General features: G+C 41.9%; 1 protein-coding gene across 1 annotated transcript in view; it reads left to right on the top strand.

The window, feature by feature from the left end:
* Positions 1-12,826, top strand: part of LOC148012938 (Peroxisomal membrane 22 kDa (Mpv17/PMP22) family protein) — a 32,844-nt gene extending 20,018 nt beyond the window's left edge. The window contains exons 3-5 of the mRNA XM_087668022.1: positions 11,945-12,077; positions 12,155-12,194; positions 12,282-12,826. Of these exons, the coding sequence (XP_087524148.1) occupies positions 11,945-12,077; positions 12,155-12,194; positions 12,282-12,372 (264 nt within the window). The 3' untranslated portion in view covers positions 12,373-12,826. The remainder of the gene's footprint in view (positions 1-11,944; positions 12,078-12,154; positions 12,195-12,281) is intronic.
* Positions 12,827-13,806: the final 980 nt, after the last annotated feature.

Below are 13,806 nucleotides of genomic sequence, written 5' to 3'. Positions count from 1 at the left end.
AGTCCACGGTAGCCCTTTCGTCTACTGAGGCGGAGTATCGGGCCGCGTCTTCCACCACATGCGAGGTTGTGTGGCTTCAGAGATTGTTGGAGGAGCTTGGGTGCCCCCAGACTCGTCCTACATTGCTGCGATGTGACAATGAGAGTTGCATTGCCTTGGCGAGGAACCCTGTTTTTCATGCCCGGACGAAGCACATTGAGATTCAGTGCCACTTCATCCGAGAAAAGCTTCTGGATGAGACCATCACTGTGGAGTATTGCAAGACGGAGGACAATCTTGCGAATTTGTTTACGAAGGCGCTTCCTCAGGCTCTCCTTCGGCAACATTCCAGATCCCTCAGGCTTCTGCCCTGTCCAGGCTCTGAGAGGGGGTGTTAGAGATCATAGCCTGTTTGGAGGGCAGGCTGCTGCACAGTCGGACCAGCAGGCTGCTGCACAGTCGGACTGTGCAGTCGGACTGCCACGTGGCAGTCCGACTGCCTGCAGCCGATTTATTCCAGGCTGCGCCCTATTTCTGGCGCCCCAGTTCGTGGCTGTTTTCGACTATTTATAGTCGACGTTTCCAGCAGTCTGGCCACTCTTCTCTGTCGCAGATTACAGACCGGTGCCGTGCAGATTTCTCTCTGTTCACAGATTTCAGACAGCAGACAGTGCAGACTGCAGCAAACTTCGAGGTGGACAGCAGGTCGCATCGTCGAGGTGGAGACACGCAGTCCAGCGCACTGCGCCCGTGTATATCTTTGTATTCAGCATTCTTTATACAGCAGATCTTCATTGTCCACTGTCTCTTTCTCTCCCTTCTCTCTTTGCGTTCTCTCTCTCTCAGTCCTACGCTTCCGCACCGCTGCACTCTAACATTACTACACTGACAGTATCCGCCACTCCATACTACAGGTGGCGGGCGCCCGTCATAGTCACTTATTTTTTATTCTTTTAGTGATAGTTTGAATAAAGGGAGGCTCGGCCACACATTGTGGTTGTTGGAGTTTCCATTTCTTGTCTCTTTCTTTCTTGCTTTTGCTTTCCCGCCATAGCTCTCGCGAGCAAGTTTCGATTTTTCTCACCTTTCAACTGGTATCAGAGCAGGTCCTTTGCGAGCGCTTCCCGGGCTTCCCTGGCATCTTTACGAGGTATGAGAGCTTGCTTCTCACTCAGTTCTCAGCCATTCTTTGACACGAACAGTAGGGCTTCATGAAGAGGCAGCCATAGCTTCCATCATTGAAGCTTGTTCTCTTCATCTCTTGCTTGGACTTGTCCTAGGCTTATGTAGGCCTATTGTAGGACTTCATTGGGCTCTTGCTTATTCCCTATCCACCCTGATTTGGCCCCTCAAGTATAGCAGCATGCTCACGTTTTATTTGTGCCTGTTTGCAAAAATGGCTAAAAAATCACTCTTTTTGTCATATCTCGGGCATTCGGAATCCAATTTAGGCAAGATAAGAGTCTAAGTTGGGGTTTTGGCACGCTCGGGACGCAATGGTGATGTTGGATTTGCCAAATTCTGATGATAGAATATTCTGTAATAGATTTTAGGTCTGAGACAGCATGTATTTGTATGCCTAAGGCTTTTGTGATGCTTCTACTGATGTCTATTGATACTGGATCACTTGTGGATGTTATGCCTCTTATGTGAGACGTATTTGGAGTTGATTTAGCTCAGTCATTGACCATTTTGAATAGTCCTAGATTTGGCCAAAACAGGGCAGCACTTATCTCTTGAAGTCTATGCTTACCGGGATTGGATTGCCATCATTTTGGTACTGATTTGAGGTCCGAAATACTCAGTCTGGAGCAATGAATGTCTGCTGTAAACAGTTGGGCTGAAGCTATTCTGCTCATGTATGCTTATGCCTATGCTATTTGGGTCATGTCTGACCATCGGGGATTGGAAAAGAGTCCGACATTGCTTCTTAATCATTGGTTGAGCTTGAGCTTCGCTTTCCATAGCGTTTGGATATTTATCTTGGATGTATCTTGGTACTTATTGGTCTATGCTTGACCGCTTTGGACATGCACTTATGCTCATGTTACCTACCTATGTCAGTTACATTGTTTGAGCTTGGATGCTATTGGAGCTTTACTTGGGCTTAACATTCAATTATTTGGAGCATATTTTGGAGATTTATTGGCTTGCCAGAGTTTATTTTGGGATATACTTGATGTCTATGGATGCTACATATGGATGTTACACTGTCTCCATGTTCGGGATGTCTCATTGATGCTTGATCTTGGACACTTGTCACTGGTGCTTGTACATGCTTTGTTCGAGCTTTGTTGCTTGATGTTTACGGCCTTTATGCCAGTGGGAGCGTCTTTGGATGCTCGACAGACATTGAGCAGGCGGTCTATGCTATTTGAGCTTTTGAGACTATTTGGGATTTCTTACCTTTTGGGATGATGCATGTTTCATATGTCTTGGTTCCTTCCGATGCTTATGAGCTGACTCTTTGACTTGGGTCTCTTTCCTTGTGAGCTGACACCTACTTGTGTCAAGTCTTCGTAGTGGCATGCACACTTTGCTCCGTTGATTGGGGGGTGTGTCTACTCATTGGCAGATATTTCATGACATGTTCGGGTGTTGGATTCATGCTTATCGACTGTCATGTGTCTATGTTATGCCCGCATGATGTTGGTTATGGTCTTGGCAGTATATGATTGACTTAGGATCCGCTTCTGGTACAGTTAGCTCTCATTTACTGAAATCTGTCATTTATTACAGCAAGCTGAAATCTGCAGATTTTGAGCACTTCTCTGAGGGTAATGCTTACTATTTGATGTTATCTTGGTCATATTTGGTGGATAGGTGCTTCTCTTGGTAAAATCCACTCTTTCAGCCAGTTTTAGCAGTGGTTTTAATGCATTTTCTACTAATTATAGCAATATGCAATTTTGTCTTTTTTTGCATTGATTTGGGACAGTATGACTGGTTATCTGAAAGACACAGCTCTCTTTAACATTGCCAAGTTGGATGGTACCAACTATGGGTATTGGAAGTCCCAAATATAGCAGGTTTTGGTGCAGAAGTTGCAGATTAAACCCTTGCGTTTCAAAGGTGTCAAACCTGAGAATATGGATGATGATGTTTGGATGGAAGTTGATGAGCTATGCAAGTCTACCATTATTTTGTCACTCTCAGAAGAGGTCCATCATAATGTTGTTGAAGATGAGAATCAGAGTGCATGGGATTTATGAGAGAAGATTCAGGAGCTCTATGCGTAGTAGAGTCCTGCGTCACAGATGTATTGGTTGAAGCAGTTAATGGATCTTCACATGAAGGAGGGGACCTCCCTTTCATCTCATTTTAGTCAATTTCATGCTATCATGAAGAGTCTGTTGTCAAAGGGTATTGAGTTCAAAAACAACTTGCACCTGTTGTTTCTGCTTGGTACCTTGCCTGAATCATGGGATGTCTTCCGTACTGCCATATGCACGAACAAGCTTGATGGGCTGAAAATCAAAGATGTTGAGAGTGCTTTATTGATTGAGGAAATTAACAGGAGAAACAATGATGGTTCCCGGTCTTCACATGCATTGACCGTTAGAGATGGCTGATATGGCAGGCATGATAATGATTATAAGGATAGGGACTCTCAGAAGTCCAGGTGCAAGTCATGTGGTCGCAGTAAGTCCCGTGGACAGAAATTTGATTTTACTTGTCATTATTGTGGGAAAGCAGGACATATTAGGCCACAGTGCCATAAAATGCGCGATGATAAGCGCAAGGAAAAGGGAAAAGATAAAGTGTAGGAAAAGTCTTCTGAGCGCAGCATAGTATTTGCAAAGTCTAGTGTGAAGATAGAAGAGATTAATGTCATGCAGGCCACTGATTCAGATGACGATTACATACTTGTAGCTTCTTTATGCGATACCTTACAGACTTCTGAGATATACTTTACGTATACGCAGTGTTTTCTCTTGGATTTGGGTGCATCCTTTCATGTGACACCTTGTAGAGATTGGTTTCATACCTATCGTACCATGTCTGGTTCTGTGCGTCTTGGTGATGACAGGTCTCTTGATATTGTGGGCATTGGAGATGTTCGGCTGCAGTTTCCTTCTGATAGTTCTTTTGTTTTGCATGATGTGCGCCATGTACCTGTGTTGACTCGTAGCCTTATGTCAGTTGGACAGCTTGATGATGCAGGGTATTTTGTGTCTTTTGGAAACTTTGCATGGAAGATTACTCGTGGCAGGCTTGTACTTGCAAGAGGTGTGAAGTCTGGCAGTCTCTATCCCTTACTTGTATTAGGAGCTACAGTGGATCATGTTTTGTCTGTGGATTCTATTTCCTATGTATCCCTTTGGTATGCTCGTTTGGGGCATATGTCTCTTAAAGAAATGAAAATGCTCCCTGCTTTGCAGTATCTTTTGTCTTTTGAGTCTTCGTATTTTGATTCTTGTGATCATTGTTTGTATGGCAGGTAGACTAGAAATACGCATAAAAAGTCTGGTAAGAAACGTATTGGTGAGCCCTTGGCTCTTGTACACTCAGATGTATGTGGATCCATGCCTTGTCAGTCACTTGGTGGGGCAAAGTACTTTATTACTTTCATAGATGATTATTCACGTAAGGTTTGGGCTTATTCCATAAAGAGAAAATCTGATGTCTTAGACACATTTCAGCGTTGGCTTACATTGACAGAAAACCAGTCTGGAAAAAGGCTAAAATGCCTAAGATTGGATAATGGGGGTGAGTATGTATCACGTGCTTTTGAGCAGTTTTGTGATGAGCGGGGTATTAAGTGTTAGTTGACCATTCCTTACACTCCACTCTAGAATGGTATGGCTGAACGCATGAATAGAACCATTTAGGAAAGGGTCCGTAGCATGCTTAGCCAAGCTGGCTTACCGTAACACTTTTGGGCTGAGGCAGTTACTATTGCAGTGCATCTCATTAACAGGTCGCCTAGCAATGGCATTTACTTTTAGGTTGCAGAGGAGGTATGGACAGGCAAACCCCCCTCTTATGATTATTTGCGCGTCTTTGGTTGTGAGGCATTTTGCCATGTGCCCAAGGACAAATGCAATAAGCTGGATCCTAAGAGTGTCAAATGTATTTTCATTGGCTATGGAGATGCAGGAGAGATGGGTTATCGTCTATGGGATCCGCAGGCGCGGAAAGTGATCCATAATCATGATGTCATATTTCATGAGGACAAAATGCATATGCAGTCTGAAAAAATGGTTGAGGTACGGAGAGTTATCTTTCAGGAGGAGCCACCTGCTCTGGTTCAGCCCGCTCCATGGCTAGCTAGACAGCGTGCAGCATCACATGATGCTCGTGGCCCAGATTTTAGATATGCTGATGTTAGACAGGATGTCGGTCAGGCAGCAGAGCGTGAATTGAGGCGCTTTACTAGAGATAGACGACCTCTTGACCGTTTTGCGCCCTCTATGGATTATGTACTGGTTACAGATGCAGGAGTCTCTTATTTATGATGAGGCTATGTGCAAGGGTGATTGTCACTCTTGGGAGAGGGCTATGCAGTCTGAGCTTGACTCATTGCATAAGAATAAGACTTGGGATTTGGTTTCCTTGTCTCAAGGTAAGAAGGCTTTGCTATGCAAGTGGGTGTACAAGCTGAAAAGTACCCCTGGACACCCTAAGCCGGCATACAAGGCTCGATTGGTTGCTAAGGGTTTTAAGCACGAGCATGGTGTCGACTTTGATGAAGTCTTTTCTCCTGTAGTCAAGATGACTACCCTATGCTTAGTCTTGGCCTTGGTTGCACAGCTTGACCTGGACTTGTACCAGATGGATGTCAAGACGACTTTTCTATATGGGGACTTGCATGATGAGATTTACATGGAGCAGCTTAAGGGCTTTGTAGACCCTGGCAGGGAACACCTAGTGTGCAAGCTAAAGAAGAGTCTATATGGTTTAAAGCAGGCACCTAGGGAGTGGTACCATAAGTTTGATGCATTCATGCAGTCACAAGGTTACAGCTCTAGTGCTATGGATCCGTGCTTGTACACGAAGAAAGCCCGTGACGGTTCTTTATTGATTTTGGTACTCTATGTGATGATATGCTTTTAGTAGGGACAGCTCATGAGGAGCTCGATGCTCTTAAGACTCAGCTCAAGAAGAGCTTTGAGATGAAAGATCTGGGACAAGCCTCTTATATACTTGGTATGCGTATCACGTGCGATAGATCTCAGGGACTTCTCCCTCTGTCACAGAGAGAGTACGTATATAAAGTCCTTGAGCGCTTCCGCATGCAGGATGTTAAGCCTATTGGCTGTCCATTACCTTCTCATGTGAAGATTTCACAGACCGATTGTCCACAAACAGAAGAGCAGAGGGCCGAGATGGCCAAGATTCCCTATGCATCAGTCGTGGGCAGTCTTATGTATGCCATGATAGCTACCCGTTCACATATTGCTTTTGCAGTTGGGGTTGTGGCACGCTATATGGCTACACTTGGCAAGAAACATTGGGATGTCGTGAAGGGTATCATGAGGTACTTGAAAGGCACAGCAGATATGTGTCTTTGTTATGGCAGCCAGGATACGGGAGTCGTGGGATACATTGACTCTGATTATGCAGGACATGCAGATAGTAGAAAGTTCACTTTTGGCTATGTGTTCACTTATGCTGGAGGGGCTATCTCTTGGATGTCCAGGGCGCAAAAGTGTACGGCTCTTTCTACTACAAAGGCCGTGTATATTGCAGCCACATAGGCTTGCAAAGAGGCTATTTGGTTAGGCCGTTTGATTGCAGACCTTGGTATGACAGATGCTATGCTTACATGCATTCGGATTCTATGAGTGCCATTCAGTCGGCCAAGAATCCGGTCTTCCATGCGAAGACGAAACATACTGAGGTGAGGTATCACTTCATTCGCGAGGTCGTTGAGGATAGGTCTGTTGACCTTGTCAAGACTCCGACTGAGCAGAATCCTGCAGACTTGCTCATGAAAAGCCTCACTATTGAGCGCTTTGCCTTGCTCAGGAGATTGATGGGTATTGGATGAGATAACGTCTTTTTCCTCATCCTGCTGTACATGTGTACATGTTGTACTGTCTTTTCTTTTTTCTCTCTCATTGGGGCAGATTCGCCTTTAAGTGGGAGGTTGTTGGGGGTAAAGGCGCCTCTGCCTAGCCGCCCGTGTACTTCTACGCTGATAGTACCTGCCACTGTATACTGCACGTGGCAGGCGTCCGTTACAGTCACTTATTCTTTATTCTTTTAGTGACAGTTTGAATAAAGGAAGGCCCGGCCACACATTGTGGTTGTTGGAGTTTTCATTTCTTGTCTCTCTCTTTTTCTTGGTCTTGCTCTCCTGCCATAGCTCTCGCGTGCAAGCTTCGATTCTTCTCACCTTTTAATAAAAGACTCAAATTACACTGCTTACATTACCAAGATTGCTTTAGCGTGAACTGGGGCTTGTATAAATATGCCAAGTCACATCACAAGAATGTCAAACAAACTGTCGACTGATTGCTGTGACCGATTGTGACATGTTGTGAGCTGTCGTCTGCATCCTGCTGGTCAAAATTGACTGCCACCTGATCACGTGATCAATAAGACGCCATTCAAATGCAAGATATTCATTTGGAGAATTGTGTTGGCCCTTCACCGTTGTCGGAGCATGTTAAGTGGAAGGTCGATCTCCGGGGTACGAAACAGAAGGGTGTCTAGGGATTCAGAGATAGGAACAAATGAAAGAGAGGAGTTTTGGAAGAAAAGAAGATTTAGATGAGACCAATAGAGGTAAATCTTGTCATTTTATTTCATGGAGCTCAACATAGCATATATCTTGACATACATGTAATACATCAAGTCATAACCAAATCAAGACAGATACATCCATGAAGATGGGACTATAGCCCAAGATACATTGAGGCGATAGTTGAGCTCATACACAATTACATATCATGATCTTTGCTGGCTCAATCCAAATGTTGCTATAGGTATTCACCTCAACTCCTCATTAGACATTAAACTAATAGTGGTAGATGTCAAAGATCATCCATCGTAACCAAGACAAGTAACTGGTAAATCAAAAGCACTTGTCGAATCCTTGTCAAGGCTGCCAAAGCACATTAGCCTTGTTATTTATGTGTATTTACAACAGAAATTCTCTAGGCTGAATACACTAAAATGCCTCTCTCCAGTCTCTAAAGACGTTTTTCAATCTTGCATGGGCATTTTTAACAAGTGGTTCCAAATGGGTTTTTCAGGATTATTCATAATTAAATATTATTTTTTAATTTTAAAATATTAAAAATTAATCTAATAATTATTTTGGTGCGGTGAAAAATAATATGACGATTGGCCAATAATTAAATTGGTGAGGCAACTTTCATTCTAGAGTGTCTTTGCGCCGTCTTTAAACATCAGATTGGGATTAGGTACCATTAAATGACACTTCTCTAGTGTCATCAACTGACACTTATGGCCAAATGAATGACCTAGGCCAACAATTAGCACTAGATACCACTATCTGTGCGGCAAAACTTACAGTAACTTTTGCCTTTGACATCCTGTGGTTTCTCGGGGTCTCGGGCTTGTAAATTTACTCTAACTCTAGTTACACCTCCACATGTAACATTTACTTAGCCATGTGATTAAAAATTAATCCACATGTTAAGTGAGGTTTCAAAAATACATGGTTTCATGACAACCCTCCTCCTTAAAATCCTTGCAATTGAACTCGATTGCACTTCCATATGAATCAAAAGTAAAATAGTGGATTGGAATTTCCACAAGGCATCAAAGTTAACACAACATTGTGCATTGTTACTCAACCATTCCATATGCCCAACACATTGAAAATTACGAGCCAATCGTAACATAACATAAGACTCACAAAGAATCTTAAAGCATTGCCAGATTATCATGTGACATGTCTACTTCTCATGAGCTCAAATCATCTGGCAAAACTAAACCATAGCATAGCATAACCAAGCATAAACCATGGCTAAAACATCAATGGTATCATAACATATACTGTTGTCCATGGAACTAGATCTAAACCATTGAAAAATGAGCATAATCTAATCATAAACTGATCGCTTCTTGATTTGAGAATTGATCACAAACTGTTGCAACTGTAACCTTGAACTGATCACCTCATTGCAAAAACTGACCAGCAATAATCAGTGCAAAAATTGATCCCAAAAGTGATTATAATTGGTTCTTAAGTTGATAAAAAACTAAGTTGAAATTGATCGGAATTTTCGTCTTAAAATTGAGTCAAAATTCATGCCAAATTGATCATAAGGTGATGCAAAAGTATAGTCCTAGTGCTCTGGTGAGATTCATACTCATTTGCATACATCTCATAGTGACTAGTACACTAAGTAGTGACCTCATGGCAAACATACTGTCAACGCAGTGCCTTGGATGCATGCTGAATACATCCGAGATCCACTACATACAAGAGCTGTTCGTAACTGGAGGAGTGGAAGTGCTATCTCCCCCTTGAGCATCAGGCAATACTCCGGACCCTTGCTCTGCAGGTAAAGCTGTTAGACCCGAACTAAAGTCGGGTCTAACAGAAAGGCATCTAGGTAAAGCTGTAAGAATTGAGGATGGTCTACTAATTCATCATTTTTCATCCATTTGGCATTCATTGGTGAATAATTCTGAAATTTCACGAAGTATCTCTTGGAAACCTTGCCTTTGACCTTTCTTTCCTTATGTACCAAAATCTACTCGGGTACCAAAATCTCATCCAGCTCCTCAATCTCAGGTTGAATTTCAGCAGACATATCCTTTGGCACATCACCATGAAAAGGCCTCAATAAAAAGGCATTGTGTCTCCGCCAATGTGGAGGTAATTTCAGTCGATATGCCACATCGTTGATCTTCTCCAACACTTGGAAGGGCCCATAGTATCTTATACTCAACTTCGGATACAATCTTTCTCTTCCTTTCATCTTTTTTAGCCTCGTCTTTTCAAAACGCAGCAATACATAATCACCCTTCGCAATTGCAAAGCACGTCTGTGGCGATTAATTGCCTTCTTTTGCTTTTCTTGCGATCTTTGAAGTGCATATTTTATCTTTGCATAGGCTACATCCAAGTTTTTCACATAACGATCAGCCTCAAAGATCTTATCCTTAGTTTGTAGAATAGGTGGTACCTTCAATCCTTTCAAATGGAGCTTTGCCCGTAGAACTATGCACTGTGTTGTTGTAAGCAAACTTAACCAAGGGCAAATATTGCTTCCACTATGTTTTGTGGTTTGAAACATAGCACCTCAAAAGATCTAATACAGTGGAATTCCTTTCTCAGATAGACCATTTGTCTGCAGATGGAAGGATAATGAGAATTTCAGTGTGGTACCCATATTCTCAAACAACCCCTTCCAAAATAAATTGGTCATCCGGGGCTCTCGATCACTAATGATTGACTCTGGCATACCATTATACTTAAAGATGTGTTGTCACTAGGTGGTGATACTTTTTACAGTTGCTTTTCTTATTTACTTATATAAATATTTTATTTTTCTTTTCTTTTGTTACTGTTGCTTTTTACCCCCAGAGTTCTCTTGAAATAAGCGGGATCTTTGCATGGCCAGAAGAGGTAGCCACTGGGACAAATTGGACTAATGGTTTGTTTGAGCTTTAGGACCAGTTCCATATTGAATGGGCACTGAAGAATAGAATGCCAATGGTTTGGGACTGCGTGCTTAGCCACTGGAGATGGTGCAAGACAATGAGCTTGGCCAAGATAGAAGATGCACACGTGAGAATGCTCATGGAATAAAAGTCATTGTAACTGAGCCACATTATACTTTTGATGTGGTCGCAATGATAAAAGTTGCTTAGAACAACTTGAGGAATGCAAGGGTCATCAATCCTAAAATTTAGGGAGTTATTATTTTTAGACCCCAGAAATTGTTCACGTCATTGTCTTCGTTTTCACACGATGGATTAATTCTCTGGTTTGTGCTGAGGTCAAATTTTGCACTGATCGTGGAGAATTTTAGTCTGGAAGGTTTAAATGGGAAAATTGTTACATGTATGCCATGTGGCACAAATTCCCAAAAGAGAGAGAGACAGCATTAAAAAAAAACGTAATAGGTATAAGGGGCAGATGGGAGAATGAAGTTTGGAGGAGCTGAGGGCAAATTGCTGCAAGAAAACCAGCCGTGGAGAGTACTTCTACGTCTTTGACTCAAGCACGGAGGTAGAGCTTGCTCCCTCTGATCACCTCTCTCTCTATTCTCAGAAGAAATGCTTTGCATGATGGATTGAGTCCATCGAAGGTACAATTCTGTGTTTTCTCTGCTCATGTTGAATAAGAACAGTGAACTCTGCACATGCTGAATCGTAAGAATAGTGAACTCTGCTCATGCTGAATAAGAACAGTGAACTTTGCACATGCTGAATTGTAAGAATAGTGAACTCTGAACATGCTGAATCGTAAGAACAATGGACTCTGTTCATGCTGAATAAGAAGAACAGTGAACTCTGCATGAATAAGAACAGTGAACTTTGCACATGCTGAATCATAAGAATAGTGAACTCTGCACATGCTGAATCGTAAGAACAGTGGACTCTGTTCATGCTGAATGAGAAGAACAGTGAACTCTGCACATGCTGAATCGTAAGAACAGTGAACTCTGCACATGTTGAACAGTAAGAACAACGTGCTGGATAGTAAGAACAGTGAATTCTGCATATGCTGGATAGTAAGGGATGTTGATCTGGACATGCTGTACTGTTCCTATGTAGCTGGGATTTACTTAGAAGAGATTGTTCCTTGGGCACAATGCTAGAACTTTGGACTAGGAATAGAAGTTGAACTTCCAAGATAGAGAAAGTACTAGTCTGTTCAGCAATCAAGGCTGAAGGATTTTTAGTAAGCATGTGCACTTTACACATGAAAAAGTTAAACACATCTGTTTTAAAGTTAGTGTGATGTTTGTTGATTCATGACAGTTACAAATTGCAATGTATGTGCTCACTTGCTGAATGGTGCTTATTTACAGGTTGCTTTAAATCAGGTTGTCTTAGGGCCATTTGTAATTGCTGTAGTTTTTGCCTGGAATAGCTTATGGCAAGGAAAACTTGACAAGCTACCAGCTCTATACCATGAGCGTGCGGTCTCAACTCTTGTAGATGGTATGAAGGTTTTGAACTTGAACTGCTTGTTATCATCAATGTGCATATGATTCATAGACAGTTACTCTTTGGTGCAGGCTGGAAGTTTTGGATACCTGCTAGTGTGGTTAATTTTGGGTAAGGCATACCTCTACCATATACTAAAGTGTTTTTGGATGCAAGGCCTAACCTTTTTAAGGCTGATCTCTGACATTACTTTTGTAGGCTAATTCCGCTTCAGGCAAGGGTGGCTTTCATGTCATCTTGTTCCATTTTTTGGAATTTTTACCTGTCAACAACCATGGGGAAAGCTTGAGCTTTGTGAATGAAAAGATCAGTTTGTGTTTGTGGGATGCCTTGATATTTATTGAAGGAAGAGGTGGGTTGCATGATGTCCTGTTTCTGAACACCTCTCCTGAAGTACTCTGGTGCTACTAAAAAACAATAACAAAGAATTCAGCTTAACAGGTGAGCTGAGGAAGTTATGACCATAAACTTTTTTTGCCATGTTCTCATTGCCTTATATTGTCCTTGAGCAGTGAAGTGTCAAAAATTTTGAAGCTAGCACTTCAAAACAGCAAAGCCATGATTGATGACCAAAATCATAGCAGGTTTGAGCAAAAAGACATAGTACTGGGCTATCTTCCTGGTTAGAAGAGGACATCATGTCAAATTATTTACTAGAATTCCAACTTTGCCTGTAGTACACAGGATTGAAGGGTGTACGATTTTAAAACTAAATAGTACTTTCATCCATATTTCATCTGTGTTTCTTTATGGCCTGCTGGTTTTAGAGGTGATTACTGGGCATGCATCTTTTGGTCACGCCAGAATATCAGAAGCATAGGGATGGTTTTAAACTTTAGTTTTCATTCATTAAGTTTAAGAAGTGATGATATCCCAGGAGCGCACTCTTTAAATTGAATAGTAAATATATAGGCATTCCAAGTAAAAAATTACCAGTAAATTCCAGACTGTAGTTTCTTTGAGAACAGGTACACATGAATAGGAAAACTCATCTAAAATTCAAGTGTCCATCACTACAATGATTTGTGTCATCTATTAGGTGGAACTCTAGTTTTTTGGTTGTTCCAACTGGGATATTCTCCCTTGTCATTATTTGAGAAGTCATCCATGTAATCTATTTTGGGAATATCTTATGGCCAAGAGATGCTTACATTTTCTTAACACAAGCTTGGGAATGAAAATGAGGGCATGTTTTGAGAAGTTTTTGAGAAGTTCAATGCCATATTAGAAACTTGGATTGTATTCTGATGTATCGTGGAACAGGCCTCAAATTTAGAAGCTTGAAGCTTTGGTCCTTGGTAATAACAATGATGATATGGTAGAGAGATGGGTTTGTTTTAATATTAGTGGTGGTGATGAACAGCTGAGTATTCCCATGTACTACTAGTAATTATGATGATGATGATAACTTGTGTTGATCGTCCTAGAGAGAGAGAATTAAGCTTGTGTGGAGAGGTCATTGAGTAGTCCTCGATTATTATAATCATTTTGGCTTCCCTCATCATGACACCACAAACCCCCTTAATGGAAGTAGTACTCTCATTGATTTTGTGATTGCTAATGAGTGGATTGTACATGGTGGTGGATTAGCCTTATTAATGTGTTACAATCGATTTTCAATCCTTGGGCATGTGGGTCTTGGCATGGCAACAACGGCCAATCAAGATCGTTCAGTGTCCACTTTTTAAAAGCTTCAATGTAGAAGTCTTCACTAACTCCCTAA

The sequence above is a fragment of the Lygodium microphyllum genome, chromosome 26, assembly GCF_053477565.2.
Source record: "Lygodium microphyllum isolate KBCC chromosome 26, Lygodium_microphyllum_v1.1.10, whole genome shotgun sequence".
NCBI lineage: Eukaryota > Viridiplantae > Streptophyta > Polypodiopsida > Schizaeales > Lygodiaceae > Lygodium > Lygodium microphyllum.
Note: the sequence above shows the minus strand (reverse complement) of the source record. Positions and strands in the feature narration are given on the sequence as shown.